Consider the following 25,795-nt stretch of genomic DNA (forward strand, 5'->3'; position numbering starts at 1 on the left):
TCCCCAAACGCCTCATTTATCCTCCCCGGTTCCGACACTAGGGCAACACAGTAAAATAGTGGTTAGCACAATTGCTTCACAGCTCCAGGGTCCCAGGTTCGATTCCCAGCTTGGGTCACTGTCCGTGCGGAGTCTGCACGTTCTCCCCATGTGCGCGTGGGTTTCCTCCGGGTGCTCCGGTTTCCTCCCACAGTCCAAAGATGTGCAGGTTAGGTGAATTGGCCATGATAAATTACACTGAGTGTCCAAAATTGCCCTTAGTGTTGGGTGTGGTTACTGGGTTATGGGGTTATGGGGATAGGGTGGAGGTGTGGGCTTCGGTAGGGTGCTCTTTCCAAGAGCTGGTGCAGACTCGATGGGCCGAATGGCCTCCTTCCGCACTGTAACTTCTATGATTCTATGACTACCTCCCCCTTGCCTGTCCGTACTCTCTGGATTTCTCTGGACGCGGCCTGCCTCCGTAGCTAATGGGCTAGCATGTGGCTCACCTTCCCTCCACATTCATACTGCACCACCCTTGCCCTCTGTAGCTGCCCAACAGCCCTTCCCATCGTCAGCCTGTCAAACTGTCCCTGTAACTTATTTTTCTTTGCCAATCCCTCCATGGTGGGGCCCTCGAATATTCCCTGTCCACCTCGACTATCTCATCCAATAATCGTCCATACTCCTCTCTTCCTATCTGCGTGCATCGTGAACGAGATAATCTCCCTCCGAACTACCGCCTTCAATGCCTCCCAGAATTACCCGTTTTGGTTCACCTCCACATAGTCTTTAATCACCGACTGCACCTTATCGCAGAACTCCCCTGTCCGCTAACAGCCCCGGGTCTAGCCTCCATCCCGGCCTCTGTTCCTGCCTCGAGTTAAGTTGAACCTCCAGCCAGTGCAGCGCGTGGCCAGAGATCATGATTCCCGCATACTCTGCCCCCACTACCCCCACCAACACCTCTCAGCTCACCACAAAGAAAATCAATTCTGGAGTATACTTCGTACATGTGCGAGAAGTACTCCCTCTCCTCCGGATCCAGTAGAGGCGGCAGAAGAGAATTCTGGGAGAAGTCAACTCAGTCACCTCGACTGTACTGTGGGTTGCCGAAGAACTAGGGCGGAATTCTCCGCCGCCAGGATTCTCCGTGTTGCCGGCACCCAGGAGTTTCCTGATGGCATGGTGCTACCCCACAATGGTAAACCCCATTGACCGGCCGGCATAATGGAGATTCCCGCCGGCAGGTCAGGGCAGAGAAGTGGCGCGGCGGGCGGAGAATCCAGCCCTTGGTGTCAAAGAGCGGTTAAGCCCGAAACACAGTGAGGAGGAGAAGCAAGGGTAAAGAATGCTATCACGGCAGGCAGGTAAGTGATTGGCTGGTGACTGGGGAGTAGTTCTATTCTCTCTTGTCGTTGTTGTAAAGTTAACTTAAGGATTAAGTCATGGCAGGAGATCCCAGCCGTGTCATACTCCTCCTGTGCGATGTGGGAATTCAGGGTCCCTTCCGGTGCCCCTGACTCCTTCACGTGCAGGAAGTGTGTCCAACTGTAGCTCCTGTCAGATTGCCTGACGGCTCTAGAGCTGCAGGTGGATTCACTTTGGAGCATCCGCAATGCTGAGGAAATTGTGGTAGCACCTTTAGTAAATTGGTCACACTGCAGATAAAAATAACTGAGGAAGATAGGAAATGGGTGACCACCAAACAGAGGAAGAGTAGGAAGGCAGTGCAGGGGTCCCCTGCAGTCATCTCCCTCCAAAACAGTTATACTCTGTAACTAATAGATTACTGTCATTTGTCCAGTATACTTTTAATCAATATATTTTGTGCACATATGCTCATCAAGGATAAGGGATGGCAGTAACTCTAGGCTTCGAACACCACTGCCCAGTATTCCCAGTTCATCTAAATGAACTTGGTGTCCCAGCTCAAAGCTACATTTTCAAGTAATCATTTTAATTTCTCAAACACTGTTACAAAACCAGGAGAATTAAATGACAAACATCAATGCACACTTACCAAATGTTTCTGTACAATCTGTAACCTAGAAAGTGCCCTCACCCTGAAATAAATAACAGAAATAATGACGATTAACGACCGAGCCTGAACCAGATTTTTGGATTATACATTATTACTAGTTGACAATTGAAGCTTTCAAAACTGAGTTGGATATCAGCCGTGATCTAATTAAATGGTGAAACAGGCCTCCTGATGCTTCTCTCTCTGTTCCTATTCTTCCCACGAACCCCAGTGTTCATGGACTAAAGTAAAAATGTCTATGTCTCTTTCTTCCTGTAACTGTGCATCTCTATTCATTAATTCGCTCTCCATTTATTTGAGTAAAATATAGAAAGGAGACATTTCCATATTGTGACTTCAGGCTCTCATCCATACCCTTTTTATTTCTAAATTTAGAGTACCCAATTATTATTTTTTCCAATGAAGGGGCAATTTAGCATGGCCAAGCCACCTAACCTGCACATCTTTGGGTTGTTGGGGTGAAACCCACGCAGACAGGTGGAGAATCTGCAAACTCCACACGGTCTGTGACCCAGGGCCGGGATCAAACCCAGGTCCTCAGCAGGCCATAGGCAGCAGTGCTAACCACTGCACCACCCCTCTCATTCATACACAGCTCTGAAGAAAACAGGCCGATGTTCTCTAATGTTAAAAAGAGATTTGCATTTATACAACACCTTTCACAACCTCTGTACATTGCAAAGCGCAGCCAACAAAATACTTCCTGAAGTGCAGTCAATGCTGTAATTTAGAAATGCGACAGCCAACTTGTGTATAGCAAGGCCCTACAAACAGCAATGTGGTGGCAACCAGATAATCTGTTTGGCTAAGATAAATACTGACCCATATTTCTTCAAAACAGGCCACAGGTTTTTATTTATATCCACCTCAAGGGCTAGATGGGGCCTTTATTTAAAATCTCATTTGAAAGATGCTAACTCCCACACAGATACAACATTCCCTCAGTACAACAGAGTGCCAGCCTATGTTTTGTGTTCAGGTCTCAAGAGTGGGATACAAACCTCTAACCTTCTGACTCAGAGATGACAATGCTACCACTGAGCCACAACTGACACCTGATTGATTGATTTGATTTATTGTCACATGTACCAAAGTAAGAAGTATTTTTCTGCGGCCAAGGGAACGTACACAGTACATACATAGTAGACAAAAAGAATAATCAACAGAGAACATTGACAAATGGTACATCGAAAGTGATTGGTTACAGTGCGGAACAAGGAGCCAAACAAAGCAAATACATGAGCAAAAGCAGCATAGGGCGTCGTGAATAGTGTTCTTCCAGGGAACAGATCAGTCTGAGGGGGAGTCGTTGAGGAGTCTTGTAGCTGTGGGGAAGAAGCTGTTCCTATGTCTGGATGTGCAAGTCTTCAGACTTCTGTATCATCTGCCTGATGGAAGGGTCTGGAAGAAGGCAATACCTGGGTGGGAGGGGTCTCTGATAATGCTGTCACCCTTCCTGAGGCAGCGGGAGGTGTATACAGATTCAATGTGAGGGTGGCAAGCTTGTGTGATGCGCTAGGCTGAATTCACCACATTCTGCAGTTTCTTGCGATCTTGGACCGAGCAGTTGCCATATCAAGCTGTGATGCAGCCGGATAGGATGCTCTCTATCGCACATCTGTAGAGATTTGTGAGAGTCGATGCAGACATGCCAGATTTATTTAGCTTCCGTAGGAAGTAGAGACGTTGTTGGGCTTTCTTGACTGTTGCATCAACGTGAGTGGACCAGGACAGACTGTTAACCCAATGTGCAGTATACTCCCATAATCTGGTTGGAAAGCCATATAGTAAAGCTTGCAACTGAAACCTTCCCAGTAGATAGGTACAGATAATGGCAAATGCCATTTTCCCTGATGTTCTTGGATATTTTTCCCAAAAAATCTAAATGGACAGTTAGCTACTCAAAAATGTTTGGGTTTTTTTGCTATTGTGTCAAAGAAATATTCTGAGGCACAGAATCGTTACAGTGCAGATGGAGGCCATTCAGCCCATCAAGTCTGCACTGGCTCTCTTAAAACACATAATAATAATCACTTATTGCCACAAGTAGGCTTCAATGAAGTTACTGTGAAAAGCCCCTAGTCGCCACATTCCGGCGCCTGTTCGGGGAGGCCGGTACAGGAATCTACCTAGGCCCACTTCCTTGCCTCATACCCGTAGCCTTGCATATTCATTCTTTTCAGATAACAATCTAATTCCCTTTTGAATACCTTGATTAAGCTCCCTCCACTACCCTCTCAGGGAATTGCTTCAACCACTCTCCGAGTGATAAAACTTTTTCTCACATCACCTTTACTCCTTAGCCAATTATTTTGAATCTGTGCCCTCTAGTTCTTGATGCTCTCTTAAGTGGGAACAGTTTCTCACTATTTACCCTGTCCATTCCCCTCAGGATCTTGCACAGCTCTGACATGTCTCCTCTCAGCCTTCTTTTTCCAAGGAAAACTGTCCCAATCGCTCCAATCTACCCTCATGAATATAGTTCTTTATCCCTATAATAATTCTTGTGAATCTCCTCTGTACCCTCTCCAATACCTTCACATCCTTCCTCAAACATGGTGCCCGGAACTGGACGTAGTACTTCCGATGAGGCTTAACCATGTGTCTTATACAAGGTCAACATGACCTCCTTACTCTTGTACTCAATGTCCCTGTTAATAAAGCCCAAGATACCATACACTTTATTAACTGCACTCTCAACATACCCTGCCATCATCAATGACTTACGCACATATACACTAAGGTCCCTCTTTTCTTGCACCTCCTTTAGAGTTTCTCCCTTTATTTTATACTGTCTCTCCATATCTTGCTGCAAAATGAATCACCTCACACTTCTCTGAATTGAACTTCATCTGCCACTTGTCTGCCCAATCCACCAACAAGTCTGCGTCCTTTTGAAGTTCAAGATTATACACATCACAGTTGACAATATTTCGTATCATCTGCAAATTTTGAAATCATGCCTTGAATGCCACAGCCTAGGTAATTAATATATATCTGGAAGAGCATGGGTCCCAAAACGGCCCCTGGGTGCTCAACTGCAAACCTTCCTTCAATCTGAAAAACAATCACTTATCACTGCTCTGTTTCCTGTTTCTAATCCATGTGCCTACTTTCCCTTTTATTCCATGAGCTATTATTTTTTTCACAAGTCTGTTGTGTGGCATTGTTGGATCTGGTTCTGGGGGAGTTGGCCTTTTGAAAATTCATACACAATCAATCAACAGTGTTACTCTTGTTACCACTTCAAATGCCCAGCAAGTTAGTTAAACATGATTTTCCCTAAATGAGTCAAGGCTCTCCTTAATTATCCTGCACTTGACTACTGTTTTTGTCACGAACTTTCCAGAGATTTTAGTACAAGGGGCAGCACAAGTGGATAGCACTGTGGCTTCACAGCGCCAGGGTCCCAGGTTCGATTCCCCACTTGGTCACTGTCTGTGCGGAGTCTGCATGTTCTCCCCGTGTCTGCGTGGGTTTCCTCCAGGTACTCCGATTTCCTCCCACGGTCCAAAGACCTGCTGATTAGGTGGATTGGCCATGATAAATTGCCCTTAGTGACCAAAAAGGTTAGGAGTGGTTATTGGGGACTTCCGGTTGCGGCTATGCGGAGCTAAGCCGCACGAATCAGCAGCTCCCGCGAAGACGGACCTTCGGGCTCGATAGAAGAGCACAAACGGGATTTTTTACACAGCCAACCCATGGGGAAGAGAGGAGAGAGGTCCCCCACTAACCTGTATGGACCGGACCCGCAGCGAAACGGCCAAAAAAAGGGCACTGGAGCAGCGGGAGAAGAAGGGTAAAATAAACAAAATGGCGGCGGCTGGGGACAAAGAGGAGATGCAAGAATTCATCAAGCGCTGCTTCGAGGAGCTGCGTAAGTAGATGGTGGCGCCGATGCTGGTAATAATTGAAGGACGTGGGGCAACCCAGAAAGCCCACGAGGTGAAGATCCAGGAGATCCAGAGCAAAGTGAGTGAGAATGAGGACGAGCTCTTGGGCCTGGCGGTGAAAGTGGAGCGGCACGAGGCGCTACACAAGACGTGGGCGGGAAGACCTGAAGACCTGGAGAACAGGTCGAGGAGAAACAATTTGAGGATCCTGGGTCTCCCAGAAGGAGTGGAGGGGGCCGACACCGCGGCATATGCGGGCACGATGATCGGGGCGCTGATGGGTGCGGAGGCCCCCCCCCAGGGTTGCTGGAGCTGGAAGGGGCGCACCGGGTGCTGGCGAGGAAGCCCAAAGCAAACGAGCCGCCAAGGTCGATGGTGGTGAGATTTCAACGGTTCACAGATAGAGAGAAGGTCCTGAAATGGGCCCAGAAGGAGCGGAGCAGCAAGTGGGACAATGCTGAGATTAGAATCTACCCGGACTGGAGCACGGAGGTTGCTAAGCGGAGAGCGGGTTTCAACCGGGCCAAAGCGGTGCTGCATCGGAAAGGAGTGAAATTTGGAATGTTGCAGCCAGCGCGACTGTGGGTCACATATAACGGCCAACACCACTACTTTGAAACGCCCGAAGAGGCGTGGACCTTTATATTAACTGAAAAGTTGGACGCTAATTGAGGGTTTGTGAGGGTGGGGGGTATTTGAGGGTTGAAGTATGATGGCGGTTGTATATAGGGGGGCAAGCACGCGCAGGGAATGTTATATGGGCTGGGGACGAGAGACAAGGCCGCAACAGAAGCAGGCTCTGGAAAGCGCGGGGTTTTTCTCCCGCGCGCGGGAAGAAAGGTGGGAGGGGGAGCGTAGGAACATCTACTGATGGGGAGATTCCCACACGGGGGTGTCAAAGGGATGGTGGGGGAAGCCGGGGTCAGCAGGCGTCAGCTGACTTACGGGAGTGATATGGGGGGAGCAAAAAAGCTAGACAGGGGTCTAGCGGGGGGGAGGGAAGGGGGTGAAGGTGGGGGGGGGGGGGGGGGGAACAGGGTTGCTGCTGCACTGGCCGAAAAGGAATGGGACACAGAAGAGGTGGCCGGGACGGAGGTGAGGGAGATGCGGACACGGGACTGGCCCAGAAAAGGAGATGGCTAGTCGGCGGGGTGGGGGTGAGAGCCCCTCCAATCCGGCTGATAACGTGGAACGTGAGGGGCCTGAACGGACCGGTGAAGAGGGCTCGAGTGTTCGCCCACTTGAAGGGACTGAAGGTAGACGTGGCTATGCTCCAAGAGACATACCTGAAGGTGGCGGACCAGGTTAGGTTAAGAAGGGGATGGGTAGGACAGGTATTTCACTCGGGACTGGACGCGAAAAACAGAGGGGTGGCAATTCTGGTGGGAAAACATGTGTCATTTGAGGCCAAGACTATCGTAGCGGACAATGGAGGGAGATACGTGATGGTGAGTGGTAGGTTGCAAGGGACGTGGGTGGTGTTGGTAAATGTATACGCCCCGAACTGGGATGATGCTGGATTTAGGAAGCTCATGTTGGGGCGCATCCCGGACCTGGAGGTAGGAGGACTGATAATGGGAGGGGACTTCAACACAGTGCTGGACCCAGCACTAGACCGCTCCAGATCAAGGACGGGAAAGAGGCCAGCGGCAGCAAGGGTGCTCAGGGGGTTTATGGACCAGATGGGGGGAGTGGACCCATGGAGGTTCGCAAGACCGCAGGCCAGGGAATTTTCTTTCTTCTCCCACGTGCACAAGGCATACTCCCGGATAGACTTCTTTGTGCTGGGCAGGGCGCTCATCCCGAGGGTGGAGGGGACGGAGTATTCGGCCATAGCCGTTTCGGACCATGCCCCGCACTGGGTGGAAGTGGGGCTGGGAGAGGAGAGGGACCAACGCCCGCTGTGGCGGTTGGATGTGGGACTGTTGGCAGATGAGGTGGTGTGTGGTAAGGTAAGGGGGTGTATTGAAAGGTACTTGGAGGCCAACGACAATGGGGAGGTGCGAGTGAGCGTGGTATGGGAGGCATTGAAGACGGTGATCAGGGGAGAGCTAATCTCCATCAGGGCTCATATGGAGAAGACAGAGGGCAGGGAAAGGGAGAGGTTAGTGGGGGAGATTTTACGAGTGGACAGGAGATACGCAGAGGCCCAGGAGGAAAGATTACTTGGGGAAAGGCGACGGCTCCAGACGGAGTTTGACCTGTTGACCACAGGGAAGGCGGAGGCACAGTGGAGGAAGGCGCAGGGGGTGACCTACGAGTACGGGGAAAAGGCCAGTCGGATGCTGGCACACCAGCTCCGTAAGAGGGCGGCAGCGAGGGAAATAGGGGGAGTCAAAGATGGTGGGGGAGCCACGGTTCAGAGTGCAACGGAAATAAATAAGGTATTCAAGGCCTTCTACGAAGAGCTGTACAGATCCCAGCCCCCAGGGGGAGAAGAGGGGATGGGAAGATTCCTGGACCAACTGCGGTTCCCGAGGGTGGAGGAGCAAGAGGTGGCTGGTTTGGGGGCACCAATTGGGTTGGAGGAGCTGAGTAAGGGTTTGGGGAGCATGCAGGCGGGGAAGGCCCCGGGGCCGGACGGGTTCCCGGTGGAGTTCTATAGAAAGTATGCGGACCTGTTGGCCCCGCTACTAGTGAGGACCTTTAACGAGGCAAGAGAGGAGGGGTCCCTGCCCCCGACAATGTCGGAGGTGACAATTTCCTTGATTCTGAAGCGAGACAAGGGCCCACTGCAATGTGGATCGTACAGGCCGATTTTGCTCCTCAATGTGAACGCTAAGCTATTGGCAAAAGTGCTGGCCACGAGGATCGAGGACTGTGTCCCGGGGGTGACTCACGAGGACCAGACGGGATTTGTAAAGGGCAGGCAATTAAATACGAATGTGCGGCGGCTCTTAAACGTGATAATGATGCCATCGGAGGAGGGAGAGGCGGAGATAGTGGCAGCCATGGACGCGGTAAAGGCCTTTGACCGAGTTGAGTGGGAGTACCTCTGGGAGGTGTTGTGTAGGTTTGGGTTCAGGGGAGGGTTTATTAGCTGGGTTAAGCTCCTTTACAGCGCCCCGGTGGCAAGTGTGGTAACGGACCGGCGGAGGTCGGAGTACTTTCGGCTGTACCGAGGAACGAGGCAGGGGTGCCCTCTGTCCCCCCTGTTGTTTGCACTGGCGATCGAACCCTTGGCCATATCACTGAGGGAGTCGAATAAATGGAGGGGGGTGGTCCGCGGGGGGGAAGAGCACCGGGTGTCGCTACACGCGGACGACCTGCTGCTGTATGTGGCGGATCCAATGGAGAGGATGGTGGAGGTCATGCAGACTCTGAGGGAGTTTGGGGAGTTTTCTGGCTATAATCTCAATGTAGGGAAGAGTGAGCTCTTTGTATTACAGGCAGGGGACCAAGAAAGAGGGATAGGGGACCTACCGCTGAGGAGGGGAGTTTTCGGTATCTAGGGATCCAGATAGCCAGGAGCTGGGGGGCCCTACACAAACTGAATCTGACGAGGTTGGTGGACCAAATGGAGGTGGACTTCAAAAGATGGGACATGGTGCCGCTCTCGTTGGCGGGTAGAGTGCAGTCGGTAAAAATGGTGGTCCTTCCGAGGTTTCTGTTTGTGTTCCAGTGCCTCCCCATCATGATCACCAAAGCCTTTTTCAAGAGAGTAGGTAGGAGTATTATGGGGTTTGTGTGGGCAAACAAAACCCCAAGGGTAAGGAGAGGGTTCCTGGAGCGCAGTAGGGACCGAGGAGGGCTGGCGCTGCCAAACCTAGGGAGCTACTACTGGGCAGCAAACGTGGCGATGATCCGTAAGTGGGTTATGGAGGGAGAGGGGGCGGCATGGAAGAGGATGGAGATGGCGTCCTGCAAAGGAACGAGCTTGGGGGCGCTGGTGACGGCGCCGTTGCCGCTCTCGCCATCAAAGTACACCACGAGGCGGCAACGTTAAGGATCTGGGGCTAGTGGAGACGGCATAGGGGTGCAGTGGGAGCCTCGGTGTGGTCCCCGATCAGGGGTAACCACCGGTTTGTCCCAGGGAAGATGGACGGGGGGTTCCAGGGCTGGCACCGGGCGGGGATTAGAAGAATGGGGGACCTGTTCATCGACGGGACATTTGCGAGCCTAGGGGCACTGGAGGAGAGGTTTGAGCTACCCCCGGAAAATGCATTCAGATATATGCAGGTGAGGGCTTTTGTGAGGCGACAGGTCAGGGAATTCCCGCTGCTCCCGACACAGGAAATTCAAGACAGGGTGATCTCGGGTGTATGGGTCGGGGAGGGCATGGTTTCGGCAATACACCAAGAGATGAAAGAAAGAGGGGGAAGCGTTAGCAGAAGAGTTGAAGGGTAAATGGGAGGAGGAGTTGGGGGAGGAGATCGAGGAAGGTCTGTGGGCTGTTGCCCTAGGTAGGGTCAATTCCTCCTCCTCATGTGCCAGGCTCAGCCTGATACAATTTAAGGTGGTTCACAGAGCGCACTTGATGGGGGCGAGGTTGAGTAGGTTCTTTGGGATAGAGGACAGATGTGGAAGGTGTTCAGGGAGTCCGGCGAACCATGTCCATATGTTTTGGACATGCCCGGCACTGGAGGGGTTCTGGAGAGGAGTGGCGGGAGCAATATCTCAGGTGGTGAAAGTCCGGGTCAAGCCAAGCTGGGGGCTAGCAATATTTGGAGTAGTGGACGAGCCGGGAGTGCAGGAGGCGAAAGAGGCCGGCATTCTGGCCTTTGCGTCCCTGATAGCCCGGCGAAGGATCTTGCTAATGTGGAAGGTGGCGAAGCCCCCTAGCGTGGAGGCCTGGACAAACGACATGGCTGGGTTCATAAAGTTGTAAAGGATTAAGTTTGCCTTAAGGGGGTCTGCGCAGGGGTTCTACAGGCAGTGGCAACCGTTCCTAGACTACTTCGCGAAGCGTTAGAGGAAGGTCGGTCAGCAGCAGCAGCAACCCTGGGGGAGGTGGGGGGGGGGGGGGGGGGGTGGAACGATAGATTGTTTGAGGGGACGGACGAGCGGGGGATAACATGGAGGGTGGGGACTTCCGGGTGCGGCGATGACCAGCTAAGTCGCACGTTTCGGCAGCTCCCGGTGGAACGGACTTTTGGGCTCTTGACAGGAGCCCCAACGGCAATTTTAACGGCAAAAAACACCGTGCGGTAAACCAGAAGGGAATTCCCCCTGGACACGGATGGAAAAAGGAGAGGAAAGTGGCCGGATTGCAGCGGATCCTTTGGAACAGCGGCAAGGAAGGCAAGCTAAAACCAAGATGGCGTCGGAAGGTGGCAGTTTCATATGGGGCCCTGAACAACAAGAGTTCTTGAAATGCTGCGTGGAGGAGATAAAAAAGGAAATGAAGAAAGAACTGTTGGCCCCGATACTACAGGCGATCGAAGGGCTAAAGGAGGAACAAAAGACCCAGGAGCAGGAGCTTCGGGTCGTGAAGGCGAAAGCAGCCGAGAATGAGGACGATATACAGGGCCTGGTGGTGAAGACGGAGATACAGGAGGCACATCAGAAACGATGTGTGGAGAGGTTGGAGGCACTGGAAAACAACGCAAGGCGGAACAACCTGAGGATTCTTGGTCTTCCTGAAGGTGTGGAGGGGGCGGACGTCGGGGCATATGTGAGCACGATGCTGCACTCGTTAATGGGAGCGGAGGCCCCGACGGGTCCGTTGGAGGTGGAGGGAGCGTACCGAGTTATGGCGCGAGGATCGAGAGCAGGAGAAACTCCCAGAGCCATAGTGGTGAGATTCCTCCGTTTCAAGGATAGAGAAATGGTCCTTAGATGGGCGAAGAAAACTCGGTGCAGTAAATGGGAGAACGCGGTGATCCGCGTTTATCAAGACTGGAGTGCGGAGGTGGCGAGAAGGAGGGCGAGCTTTAATCGGGCCAAGGCGGTGCTTCATAAAAGGAAGATAAAATTTGGAATGCTGCAACCGGCAAGACTGTGGGTCACATATCAAGGGAGGCACCACTACTTTGAGACGGCGGATGAAGCGTGGACTTTTATTGTAGAAGAAAAACTGGAATGAGTGGATTATTAAAAAGAACGTTTGGACAAAGTGGTGGGACGAATGTGGGGGGCGAAGAGGGGTTTTATGTTCTAATCCTGCGGTATGGTAACTTTTCTCTCTCCCACAGGTGGTGATGGGGGGAGGTGGGGAGGGAGAGGAGATGGGGCGTTGGCCATGGGGGGCGGGGCCAAGGGAGAAGCGTGGGCTTGGTTCCCGCGCTATGATAATTATGGCGGGAATAGAGAAGCAGGAAGGAGGGGGCGTCGCACGGTGCGAGCCGAGGTCACGGGGGGAAGCCGAGGTCGGCCAGAGTTTGCTGACTTCTGGGAGCAACATGGGGGGAGTAATTACGCTAGCGGGGGGTCTAGCGGGGGGGGTGGGAGGGGGGAATAACTGGGTTGCTGCTGCTGGGGAAAGGGGGGAGTGGGTACGGGAGAGGATGGGCGGGGGGGCACCGCCTGGGGGAGATACAGCTGCGTGGGAACTGGGTGAGAAGCTGGAAAAAGATGATGGCTAATCGGCATGGGCGGGGGGGGGGGTGGGAAGCCCCCCAACTCGGCTGATCACGTGGAACGTGAGAGGGCTCAACGGGCCAATAAAGAGGGCACGGGTACTCGCACACCTTAAGAAAATTAAAGCAGATGTGGTTATGTTACAGGAAACGCACCTGAAACTGATAGACCAGGTTAGGCTGCGCAAAGGATGGGTGGGGCAGGTGTTCCATTCGGGGCTGGATGCGAAAAACAGGGGGGTGGCTATATTAGTGGGGAAGCGGGTAATGTTCGAGGCAAAGACTCTCGTGGCGGATAACGGGGGCAGATACGTGATGGTGAGTGGCAAACTACAGGGAGAGATGGTGGTTTTGGTAAACGTGTATGCCCCGAACTGGGATGATGCCAATTTTATGAGGCGAATGCTAGGACGCATTCAGGACCTAGAGACGGGAAAGCTGATAATGGGGGGAGACTTTAACACGGTGTTGGAACCAGGGCTGGATAGGTCGAAGTCCAGGACTGGTAGGAGGCCGGCAGCAGCCAAGGTGCTTAAAGATTTTATGGAGCAGATGGGAGGGGTGGACCCGTGGAGATTCAGTAGACCTAGGAGTAAGGAGTTCTCGTTTTTCTCCTATGTCCATAAAGTCTATTCGCGCATAGACTTTTTTGTGCTGGGTAGGGCATTGATCCCGAAGGTGAGGGGAACGGAATATACGGCTATAGCCATTTCGGATCATGCCCCACACTGGGTGGACTTGGAGATAGGGGAGGAAGCAGGAGGGCGCCCACCCTGGAGAATGGACATGGGACTAATGGCGGATGAGGGGGTGTGTCTAAGGGTGAGGGGATGTATTGAAAAGTATTTGGAACTCTATGACAATGGGGAGGTCCAGGTGGGAGTGGTCTGGGAGGCGTTGAAGGCGGTGGTTAGGGGGGAGCTGATATCAATAAGGGCACATAAAGGGAAGCAGGAGAGTAAGGAACGGGAGCGGTTGCTGCAAGAACTTTTGAGGGTGGACAGACAATATGCGGAAGCACCGGAGGAGGGATTGTACAGGGAAAGGCAAAGGCTGCATGTGGAATTTGACTTGCTGACTACAGGCACTGCAGAGGTACAATGGAGGAAGGCACAGGGTGTACAGTATGAATATGGGGAGAAGGCGAGCAGATTGCTGGCACACCAATTGAGGAAAAGGGGAGCAGCGAGGGAAATAGGGGGAGTGAGGGACGAGGAAGGAGAGATGGAGCGGGGAGCGGAGAGAGTGAATGAAGTGTTCAAGACATTTTATAAAAAATTATATGAAGCTCAACCCCCGGATGGGAGGGAGAGAATGATGGACTTTTTGGATCGGCTGGAAATCCCCAAGGTGAAAGAGCAGGAAAGGGTGGGACTGGGAGCACAGATCGAGGTAGAAGAAGTGGTGAAAGGAATTAGGAATATGCAGACGGGAAAGGCCCCGGGACCGGACGGATTCCCAGTGGAATTCTACAGAAAATATTTGGACTTGCTCGCCCCGGTACTGACGAGGACCTTTAACGAGGCAAAGGAAAGGGGACAACTGCCCCCGACTATGTCTGAAGCAACGATATCGCTTCTCTTAAAGAAGGAAAAGGACCCGCTACAATGCGGGTCCTACAGACCAATTTCCCTCCTAAATGTGGATGCCAAGGTCCTGGCCAAGGTAATGGCAATGAGAATAGAGGAATGTGTCCCGGGGGTGGTTCACGAGGACCAAACTGGGTTTGTGAAGGGGAGACAGCTGAACACGAATATACGGAGGTTGTTAGGGGTAATGATGATGACCCCACCAGAGGGTGAAACGGAGATAGTAGTGGCGATGGATGCCGAGAAAGCATTTGATAGAGTGGAATGGGATTATTTGTGGGAGGTGTTGAGGAGATTTGGTTTTGGAGAGGGGTATGTTAGATGGGTGCAGCTATTGTATAGGGCCCCAGTGGCGAGTGTGGTCACGAATGGACGGGGATCGGCATATTTTCGGCTCCATAGAGGGACAAGGCAGGGATGTCCTCTGTCCCCATTACTGTTTGCACTGGCGATTGAGCCCCTGGCGATAGCGCTGAGGGGTTCCAAGAGATGGAGGGGAGTACTTAGGGGAGGAGAGGAACACCGGGTATCTTTGTATGCGGATGATTTGCTACTATATGTGGCGGATCCGGCGGAGGGGATGCCAGAAATAATGCGGATACTTGGGGAGTTTGGGGATTTCTCAGGGTATAAATTGAACATGGGGAAGAGTGAGCTGTTTGTGGTGCATCCAGGGGAGCAGAGTAGAGAAATAGAGGACCTACCGTTGAGGAAGGTAACAAGAGACTTTCGTTACCTGGGGATCCAGATAGCTAAGAATTGGGGCACATTGCACAGGCTAAATTTAACGCGGTTGGTGGAACAGATGGAGGATGATTTCAAGAGATGGGATATGGTAGCCCTGTCAATGGCAGGGAGGGTGCAGGCGGTTAAGATGGTGGTCCTCCCGAGATTCCTCTTTGTGTTTCAGTGCCTCCCGGTGGTGGTCACGAAGGCTTTTTTTAAAAGGATAGAAAAGAGCATCATGGGTTTTGTTTGGGCCGGGAAGACTCCGAGAGTGAGGAAGGGATTCTTACAGCGCAGTAGGGATAGGGGGGGGCTGGCACTACCGAGCCTAAGTGAGTACTATTGGGCCGCTAATATTTCAATGGTGAGTAAGTGGATGGGAGAGGAGGAGGGGGCGGCGTGGAAGAGATTAGAGAGGGCGTCCTGTAGGGGGACTAGCCTGCAGGCTATGGTGACAGCCCCATTGCCGTTCTCACCGAGGAATTACACCACAAGCCCGGTGGTGATAGCTACACTGAAGATTTGGGGACAGTGGAGACGACATAGGGGAAAGACTGGAGCATTGGGGGGGTCCCCGATAAGAAACAACCATAGGTTTGCCCCGGGGGGAATGGATGGGGGATATGGAATGTGGCAAAGAGCAGGAATAACACAACTGAAAGATCTATTTGTGGATGGGAAGTTCGCGAGTCTGGGAGCGCTGACCGAGAAATACGGGTTGCCCCAAGGGAATGCATTTAGGTATATGCAATTGAGGGCTTTTGCGAGGCAACAGGTGAGGGAATTTCCGCAGCCCCCGACACAAGAGGTGCAGGACAGAGTGATCTCAAAGAAATGGGTGGGGGATGGTAAGGTGTCAGATATATATAGGGAAATGAGGGACGAAGGGGAGACTATGGTGGATGAACTAAAAGGGAAATGGGAAGAAGAGCTAGGGGAGGAGATCGAGGAGGGGCTGTGGGCAGATGCCCTAAGCAGGGTAAACTCGTCGTCCTCGTGTGCCAGGCTAAGCCTAATTCAGTTTAAGGTATTACACAGGGCACATATGACTGGAACACGGATCAGTAAATTTTTTGGGGTGGAGGATAGGTGTGCGAGGTGCTCGAGAAGCCCAGCGAATCATACCCATATGTTTTGGTCATGCCCGGCACTACAGGGGTTTTGGATGGGGGTGACAAAGGCGCTTTCAAAAGTAGTAGGAGTCCGGGTCGAACCAAGCTGGGGGTTGGCTATATTTGGGATTTCACAAGAGCCGGGAGTGCAGGAGGCGAGAGAGGCCGATGTTTTGGCCTTTGCGTCCCTAGTAGCCCGGCGTAGGATATTGTTAATGTGGAAAGAAGCCAAGCCCTCGGGGGTGGAGACCTGGATAAACGACATGGCGGGGTTCATAAAGCTAGAGCGGATTAAGTTCGTCCTAAGGGGGTCGGCTCAAGGGTTCACCAGGCGGTGGCAACCGTTCGTCGAATATCTTGCGGATAGATAGATGGGGGGAAAAAAGAAGGCAGCAGCAGCAGCCCAGGATTTTGGGGGGGGGGGTGGGCGGGGGGGGGGGGGGTGGGCGGGGGGGGGGGTGTAGCTTGTGACAAGGCAGTTGCCAATTAGGGCTAGTTTTCATTTTTGTTATTTAATATTTATTTATTTTTTGTTTATATAAAATAGGTCATTGTTATCTGTGTTGTTATAATGTTGTGTAAAGGACGCACAATGTACTGTGTTGGTTGACCAAAAATTTTCAATAAAATATTTATTTAAAAAAAAACATGGAGGGTGGGGGAAACTGGCACGAACGGGCGAGAGCCAGTGTATAAAGCTCTGTAAATATATCATCTTACCATATATATATCTTGCTCAGGGCGATTTTGTGTTATTTTGTTACGGGGGGGGGGGGTTTATTGTTTGTAAGGGGAAAAAATTGTTTTGTTTTGTTAAAAAACTTTAATAAATATATATATTTTTTAAAAAGGAGTGGTTATTGGGTGACGGGGATAGGGTGGAAGTGAGGGCTTAAGTAGGTTGGTGCAGACTCGATGGGCCAAATGGCCTCCTTCTGCAGTGGATGTTCTATGTTCTACGTACCACTGAGATCAAACTACCTTGCCTGTAGTCAGCTTTATCCTCGCAATCCTTTTTTAACAAGGGTGTAACAGTCACAATTGTCCAGTCCTCTGGCATGATCCCGGTGTCTAACGAAGACTGGAAGATTATCACGTGTGCCTTTGCAATTTCCACTCTCACATCTCAGTAAATTGGGAGCATCGCATCTAATAATCTTTCTATCTCCACTCTGGCGTGTTCCTTGACCTTTTCCATAGTCAACCTAAACCTTATGATACAAAGAACAAAGAACAATGCAGCACAGGAACAGGCCCTCCGGCCCTCCAAGCCTGTACCAGTCATGATACCAACTATGATCACTGTCTCCTCAATTTCTCTTCCCCTGATATTTGATCCACTTGAGCCAGCTGCCCCAGAACCAAGGCCAACACTGTCTCCTTCATTCAAAAATTCTCAATACCTCATGTCAGCTTTCGATCAAAGTTGCTTATACACACTCCAACGGCCCAGAGAGTTTAGCAGTATTCCTTAAGAGTTATTAAAAGTGGTGCATTTGACAGCTCTTCTTAAAGTGTGCCAAACCTTATACTGGCCATCTCATATAGTGGACAAATCACATCGGAAAAAACACACCCAATATAAACAATGCAGGCTGTAATACAAACTGGTGGTAAAGTTGTCTAAAATTACACAAAAAAGTCCTTGAAGCTGCTTACAAACTCGATTGAAAACCACCAACTGACCAGATTATATAATTACAATAGGTTGAGAAAAGCAATGTCATGGAAACATTGTCACCTTCAGGTTCTCCTCCAAGTCACACACCATCTAGTTTTGACATATAATCCCATTAATTCTTCAACATTAATCAGGTCCTGGAACTTCTCACTTAATACCAACTTGCAAGTACCAATTATATAGGAACGCAGCAGATCAAGAATCCCATCACCACCGTTTCAATGTAACTAGAGATGGGCAACAAATGCAGCATTATCATTGTTGGTCACATGCCAAGAACAAATTAAAACAAGCTTACTTCGCCAAAGCGCATTATAAATACAGACATAAATTGTAATGGGATAAAGCTGGAAAACAAATTGACAAAAATATGGTAATAGTAAGTTAACTGTTGCAGATAGGAAGCATGCACAGATGCAATATTAAAATATATATAACATAAGGCTAGCGGGATCTAATGCTATGTATACTTCCTTCATTTACACCACTTAAGTGACCATAAACTAAACTGTCCATACTATTCCATCCTATGCTTTCTCCAGTCGCAGAACTACAATCTGCCAAGAATGAAAAACAAAATGGAAACATAGAAAGGGGCCATTCAGCCCTTCAAGCCTGCTACGCCATTTGTTATGATAAAATCTGCCCAGTGTTGTGGAGTGTGAGGAATCCAACTTAGCCAGTTCTGCTTATTTTAACAAGTTTGGCACAGAGCCTTAGACTCCGTAGGCTTCCCACCCGATGTCTATGTCTATGGATTTACATTGTGTATTTATCATCTGTCCTATGTTTTTCATGTATGGAATGATCTGCCAGCAGAGGGCAGTAGAGTGGAGCTGCTGATTGGCTGTTGCGGGGAAGTTTGCATATGTCCGTTGTGGTCACCCGAACTTGAAGGTGTACCTGTGCAAGAGACCCTAGCTGTTCAAGTGAAGACAAGCATCAAGCAGAGGGCAGTAGAGCGGAGCTGCTGATTGGCTGTTGCGGGGGAAGTTTGCATACGTCCGTTGTGGTCACCCTAACTTGAAGGTGGTTTGTGGAGGAGCTGTTGTCAAGTGACACGGGGCACAGAGGTTGCTGAGTGAGTGTTTGCTGAGAAGGGGAGTGAATAACAGGTAAGCTCTTTCTTTTTCTATCTGGAGGGAATGGCAGGGAAGGTAGTTCAATGTTCCTCCTGCAGAATGTTTGAGGTGAGGGATGCCGTCAGTGTCCCTGCCGATTTAATATGTGGGAAGTGCACCCATCTCCAGCTCCTCAGAAACCGCGTTAGGGAACTGGAGCTGGAGCTGGATGAACTTTGGATCATTTGGGAGGCAGAGGTGGCCATAGATAGAAGCTTCAGGGACGTAGTTACTCCGAAGAATAAAGATAGATGGGTGACGGTGAGAGGGGCTGGGAGGAAGCAGTCAGTACAGGGATCCCCTGTGGTCGTTCCCCTTAGTAACAAATATACCGCTTTGGATACTGTTGGGGGGGATGACTTACCAGGGGTAAGCCATGGGGTACAGGTCTCTGGCACAGAGTCTGTTCCTGTTGCTCAGAAGGGAAGGGGGGAGAGGAGTAGAGCATTAGTCATTGGAGACTACATAGTTAGGGGGATAGATAGGAGATTCTGTGGGAACGAGAGAGACTCGTGGTTGGTGTATTGCCTGCCAGGTGCCAGGGTGCATGATGTCTTGGATCGTGTTTTCGGGATCCTTAAGGGGGAGGGGGTGCAGCCCCAAGTCGTGGTCCACATAGGTACCAACGACATCGGTAGGAAAAGGGACAGGGGTGTAAGGCAGGAATTCAGGGAGCTAGGGTGGAAAATTAGATCTAGGACAAACATATTATCTCTGGGTTGTTACCCGTGCCATGTGCTAGCGAGACGAGGAATAGGGAGAGAGGGGAGTTGAACACGTGGCTACAGGGATGGTGCAGGGGAGGGAGGGTTTCAGATTTCTGGATAATTGGGGCTCATTCTGGGGTCGGTGGGATCTCTACAAACGGGATGGTCTACACCGGGACCAGAGGGGTACCAATATCCTGGGGTGGGGGGGGGGGGGGGAATTTGCTAATGCTGTTCGGGAGGGTTTAAACTAGTTCAGCAAGGGCTTGGGAACCTGAATTGTAGCTCCAGTATACACGAGGTTGAGAGTAGTGAGGTCATGAGTAAGGTTTCAAAGTTGCAGGAGTGTACCGGCAGGGAGGAAGGTGGTTTAAAGTGTGTCTTCTTCAATGCCAGGAGCATCCGGAATAAGGTGGGTGAATTTGCGTCGTGGGTTGGTACCTGGGACTTTGATGTGGCCATTTCGGAGAGATGGATAGAACAGGGACAGGAATGGTTGTTGCAGATGCCGGGGTTTAGATATTTCAGTAAGCTCAGGGAAGGTGGTAAAAGAGGGGGAGGGGTGGCATTGTTAGTCAAGGACAGTATTACCGTGGCAGAAAGGACATTTAATGAGGACTCGTCTACTGAGGTAGTATGGGCTGAGGTTAGAAACAGGAAAGGAGAGGTCACCCTGTTAGGGGCTTTCTATAGGCCTCCCAAAAGTTCCAGAGATGCAGAGGAAAGGATTGCAAAGATGATTCTGGATAGGAGCAAAAGCAAGAGGGTAGTTGTTAAAGGGGGACTTTAACTTTCCAAATATTGACTGGAAACGCTATAGTTCGAGTACTTTAGATGGGTCCGTTTTTGTCCAATGTGTGCAGGAGTGTTTCCTCACACAGTATGTAGATAGGCCAATGAAAGGTGGGGCCATATTGGATTTGGTACTGGGTAATGAACCAGGACAGATGTTAGATTTGAAGGTAGGTGAGCACTTTGGTGATAGTGACCACAACTCGATTACGTTTACTTTAGTGATGGAAAGGGATAGGTATATACCGCATGGCAAGAGTTATATCTGGGGTTAAGGCTATTATAATGCGATGAGGCAAGACTTAGGATGCATCGGATGGAGAGGAAAACTGCAGGGGATGGGCACAATGGAAATGTGGAGCTTGTTCAAGGAACAGCTACTGCGTGTCCTTGATAAGTATGTACCTGTCAGGCAGGGAGGAAGTGGTCGAGCAAGGGAACCGTGGTTTACTAAAGCAGTCGAAACACTTGTCAAGAGGAAGAAGGAGGCTTATGTAAAGATGAGACATGAAGGTTCAGTTAGGGCGCTCTAGAGTTACCAGTTAGCTAAGAAGGACCTAAAAAGAGAGCTAAGAAGAGCCAGGAGGGGACATGAGAAGTCTTTGGCAGGTAGGATCAAGGATAACCCTTAAGCTTTCTATAGATATGTCAGGAATAAAAGAATGACTAGGGTAAGAGTAGGGCCAGTCAAGGACAGTAGTGGGAAGTTGTGCAGGAGTCTGAGGAGAAAGGAGAGGTGCTAAATGAATATTTTTCATCAGTATTCACACAGGAAAAAGACAATGTTGTCGAGGAGAATACTGAGATTCGGGCTACTAGACTAGAAGGGCTTGAGGTTCATAAGGAGGAGGTGTTAGCAATTCTGGAAAGTGTGAAAATAGATAAGTCCCCTGGGCTGGATGGGATTTATCCTAGGATTCTCTGGGAAGCTAGGCAGGAGATTGCTGAGCCTTTGGCTTTGATCTGTAAGTCATCTTTGTCGACAGGAACAGTGACCAAACAGGTGGATGAGGGTAAAGCAGTTGATGTGGTGTATATGGATTTCAGTAAAGCGTTTAATAAGGTTCCCCACGGTAGGCTACTGCAGAAAATACGGAGGCATGGGATTCAGTGTAATTTAGCAGTTTGGATCAGAAATTGGCTAGCTGGAAGAAGACAAAGGGTGGTGGTTGATGGGAAATGTTCAGACTGGAGTCCAGTTACTAGCGGTGTACCACAAGGATCTGTTTTGGGGCCACTGCTGTTTGTCATTTTTATAAATGACCTGGAGGAGGGCGTAGAAGGATGGGTGAGTAAATTTGCAGATGACACTAAAGTCGGTGTAGTTGTGGACAGCGCGGAAGGATGTTACAAGTTACAGAGGGTCATAGATAAGCTGCAGCGCTGGGCTGAAAGGTGGCAAATGGAGTTTAATGCAGAAAAGTATGAGGTGATTCATTTTGGAAGGAATAACAGGAAGACAGAGTACTGGGCTAATGGTAAGATTCTTGGTAGTGTGGATGAGCAGAGAGATCTCGGTGTCCATGTACATAGATCCCTGAAAGTTGTCACCCAGGTTGAGAGGGTTGTTAAGAAGGTGTACGGTGTGTTAGCTTTTATTGGTAGAGGGATTGAGTTTCGGAGCCATGAGGTCATGTTGCAGCTGTACAAAACTCTGGTGCAGCCGCATTTGGAGTATTGCATGCAATTCTGGTCGCCGCATTATAAGAATGATGTGGAAGCATTGGAAAGGGTGCAGAGGAGATTTATCAGAATGTTGCCTGGTATGGAGGGAAGATCTTATGAGGAAAGGCTGAGGGACTTGAGGCTGTTTTCGTTAGAGAGAAGAAGGTTAAGAGGTGACTTAATTGAGGCATACAAGATGATCAGAGGATTGGATAGGGTGGACAGTGAGAGCCTTTTTCCCGCGATGGTGATGTCTAGCATGAGGGGACATAGCTTTAAATTGAGGGGAGATAGATATAGGACAGATGTCAGAGGTAGGTTCTTTACTCAGAGAGTAGTAAGAGCGTGGAATGCCCTGCCTGCAACAGTAGTGGACTCGCCAACACTAAGGGCATTCAAATGGTCATTGGATAGACATATGGAAGGTAAGGGAATAGTGTAGATGGGCTTTAGAGTGGTTTCACAGGTCGGCGCAACATCGAGGGCCGAATGGCCTGTACTGCGCTGTAATGTTCTATGTTCTATGATCATGGCTCATCATCAAGTTCAATAACCTGATCCCGCCTTCCCCCTATATCCCTTGATCCCTTTGGCTCCAAGAGCTATATCTAATTCCTTCTTGAAAATACACGTTTTAGCCTCAACTACTTTCTGTGGTAGCGAATTCCACAGCTTCACCACTCTCTGGGGAAAGAAATTTCTCAACTCAGTCCTATAAAAGGTTTAACCCGATCCTCAAACTATGATGCCTAGTTCTGGATTCCCCCACCATCGGAAACATTTCTAAAGCATCTTTTCATGACCTCAAGATATCTCAAAGCTAATTAAGCACTTTTGAAGTGTAGGAATTGTGGGAATGCAGAGAACTGCAGGAGCCAATATGTACAATGCAAGGTCTCACAAAGAGTAATCAGGTATATGACCAAACAATCTGTTTTAATGATGTTAGTTGAGGAATAAATATGGGTCAGGACACCAGAAGATTTTGCTTGCTTTTCTTCACATAAGATCATGGAACTTTTATGTTCAGGTGAGGGCAGATGAACAAAGAAAAGTACAGCACAGGAACAGGCTCTTTTGCCCTCCAAGCCTGCGCCAACCATGCTGCCCGTCTAACCTAAAACCTTCTGCACTTCCGTATCCCTCTATTCCCATGCTATTCATTTATTTGTCAAGACGCCCCTTAAAGGTCACTATTGTATCTGCTTCCACCACATCCTCCGGCAGCGGGTTCCAGGTACCCACTACTCTCGGTGTAAAAAAACTTCCCTCACACATCTCCTCTAAGCTTTGCCCCTCGCACCTTAAACTTATGTCCCCTAATAATTGACTCTTCCACCCTGGGAAAAAGCTTGACTATCCACTCTGTCCATGCCCTTATTATTTTGTAGACTTCTATCAGGTGCCCCTCAACCTCTGCCATTCCAGTGAGAACAACCTACCTTAGTTTAACATTTCATCCAAAATAAAAAGCATCTCCAACCATGCAACCCTCCCTCAGTTCGAGCGTCAGCCTGGATTATTGTTCTCTGTTTTAACTTATATTTGCAGTTTTTACCCATTTCCCTTGCTGATACTATTCAGTGCTCTGCCTCTATTAAGCCTAACTACTGATTTGTTGGGGTATGTGTTTAGATCTCTGCATCTACTTATATTTACTATGTCAAAACATGAAGCTCGGTCTTGTATAAGGTGCCAATATAAAATTCTCATTCAAACTAAATGTCATAAATACCCCACTCATCTCCAGTTCCCAAACGTTAACTAAATAAATTAACTTTCAGAACTTCAAAGCCCCAAGTCAGCTAAACAACTAACATTGCAGTGACACTGCACTTAAAATAATAAGGCCAATGTAGGTGGTAGTTTATCATTAAGAGATAGCACTGAATATAAACTAAAATCTGATGTTTTTTTAAATCAACACAAGTAAGTTTGATCCACGTTATTCTGCTTCATGTTGCTCACACTGGAAGGAAAACTCTACAGCTCTCAGACTGCAAACAGTTTAATAGTTGTGCCTGTCCAACCTCACGGTATCAGAATTTTCTTCAACTGAATAGTTGAATAGGACAACAAAGCCAATTGCTTCCTGCTCCCTCACACGTTTGATTGTATTCTTTGAGGAGGTAACTAAGTACATAGATGAAGGTAGAGCAGTTGATGTTGTCTACATGGATTTTAGTAAGGCGTTTGTTAAGGTGCCCCATGGTCGGCTCATGCAGAAAGTAAGGAGGCATGGCATAGAGGGAAATTTGGCCGATTGGATCAGTAACTGGCTATCACATAGAAGACAGAGGGTGGTGGTAGATGGTAAATTTTCATCCTGGAGCCCAGTCACCAGCGGTGTAACACGATCGTGGTGGTCAAGCTGCCAAGACCCTCGGGACACACCGGCTCGGAGTCGCCAGTCAGTTTCAGACTAGTTTGGCACAACATCGTGGGCCGAAGGGCCTGTACTGTGCTGTACAGTTCTTTGTTCTCTGTTCTAATTACCCTTGAGGGAGGTGATGAACTGCATGCCCCAGTCCAACTACTTGCATAGGCTGAAGCAGAATTTTTAGCATACCGTGTGACTTAAGAGCTTTGACCTTCACATTACTGATCTCCACCCCATGTCACCCAACTGCCACTGAAATTTTTATCAATGTTTCTGGAACCTTTCAACTCTTTTTTTTTTCTCCCATCCTTCATCTTCCAAACACACCTTATTTAAAACAACTGGGTTATTATCATCCAACACAGCAAACCTGCAACTATCACTCCCGGTTATTACTTCTCCAAAATCCTCCACCTCTCCCTTCCAACTTAAATATTCTGAAAACCACTTTTCCAACAAAGCTTTCAATTCTCTCTCACACCCCTTTCTTTTTGTTTCTCTGTTAAATGCTTTGGGCCATTTTGTATTTTAAAGCTGCTACACAAGTATAACTTGCTTTTGTTATTAATCACAATCTTTACCCCAATCAGATAGTCATAAAATCATTTTTTATCAATGTTTTTCTTACAGTCATCATGTTTTGTGCTGTGTACATACTATACATTGTGAAGACCATTAGTGGTGGTTGCAATTTCATTTGTTCATTGTATTATGGGAGTAGTGGCACTGTCTTATTGTTTACCTATGAACTCCATGTTTTTAAATCTCTATGTACCTGCAGACGAAGATGTTCTAATGGCTAGGAAGCATGAAGAGATTTGGGAGAATAGTCCAAGGTCCCAGGAGCAGCAGCGTACTGCAAGATGTTGGGATCTGGGATCGTTGGAATGAGAGTTAACGAATACAGGAGCACTGAGGGGACGGTTCTGGGAGTTACCGTGGGAGGTGGGGGCAGCCTCGGACTATGGGACCACTGGACTAGATTATACATAGTTTTTTAAAAATACACTTTTGACCAAAGGTGACCGCCAGAAAGACGTCCGCAAAGCAAAAGGTGGCATCGACAATATCATTATTACCCAATGTTATAGTGAAAAGTCGTCACTGCATTTGAAGTGCAATTTAAATGTTCATGCAGCCTGAAACGTGACCTCGGTGCATCGAGGACAAGTTACAGCGAAACGCTGCCCTGAGTCTGCAGCACCGACACACACAATTCTTTCAGGAGAGGGGTCACCCACCTGGGCTGAGCCGTGAAAACCCAGAGACTCATCCCCAGGCTGTTAGACTGCAAATTCGTCCCCTCCTGTCCCAGCTGCCCACCTCACATCACAGACACACAGCAGCAACACGGCCAAGAGCTTCCTTCCCCTCTCACCCTCACCCTTTTCCCGATAGTGCGCCCCCCAGAGCACGGAGGAAGCACAATCAACAGTTATGGTTTTTAAATTGTCTGTTTCGCATCATCTTCTCAGTCAAATAGCTGGATTGAGTCAAAACTGCGCAAGATTAATAAATTACTTTTAAACGCCCCGAAACACGATTAAATCGGTTATATTCCCCACTAACAGCAGTGACAGGCACAGGG

General features: G+C 49.3%; 1 protein-coding gene across 3 annotated transcripts in view; it reads right to left on the reverse strand.

Annotated features, from left to right (window-relative positions):
- Positions 1 to 25,580, reverse strand: part of hibch (3-hydroxyisobutyryl-CoA hydrolase) — a 469,221-nt gene extending 443,641 nt beyond the window's left edge. For 2 of the 3 annotated variants that reach the window (XM_072478282.1, XM_072478266.1), the window contains exons 1-2: positions 25,449 to 25,580; positions 2,003 to 2,045 (exon numbers count right to left, since the gene is read on the reverse strand). In XM_072478282.1, the coding sequence (XP_072334383.1) occupies positions 2,003 to 2,045; positions 25,449 to 25,480 (75 nt within the window). In that variant the 5' untranslated portion in view covers positions 25,481 to 25,580. The remainder of the gene's footprint in view (positions 1 to 2,002; positions 2,046 to 25,448) is intronic. The other variant, XM_072478275.1, reaches the window with a different exon arrangement.
- Between the last annotated feature and the right edge of the window lie 215 nt (positions 25,581 to 25,795).

The sequence above is a fragment of the Scyliorhinus torazame genome, chromosome 2, assembly GCF_047496885.1.
Source record: "Scyliorhinus torazame isolate Kashiwa2021f chromosome 2, sScyTor2.1, whole genome shotgun sequence".
NCBI classification, from domain to species: Eukaryota; Metazoa; Chordata; class Chondrichthyes; order Carcharhiniformes; family Scyliorhinidae; genus Scyliorhinus; species Scyliorhinus torazame.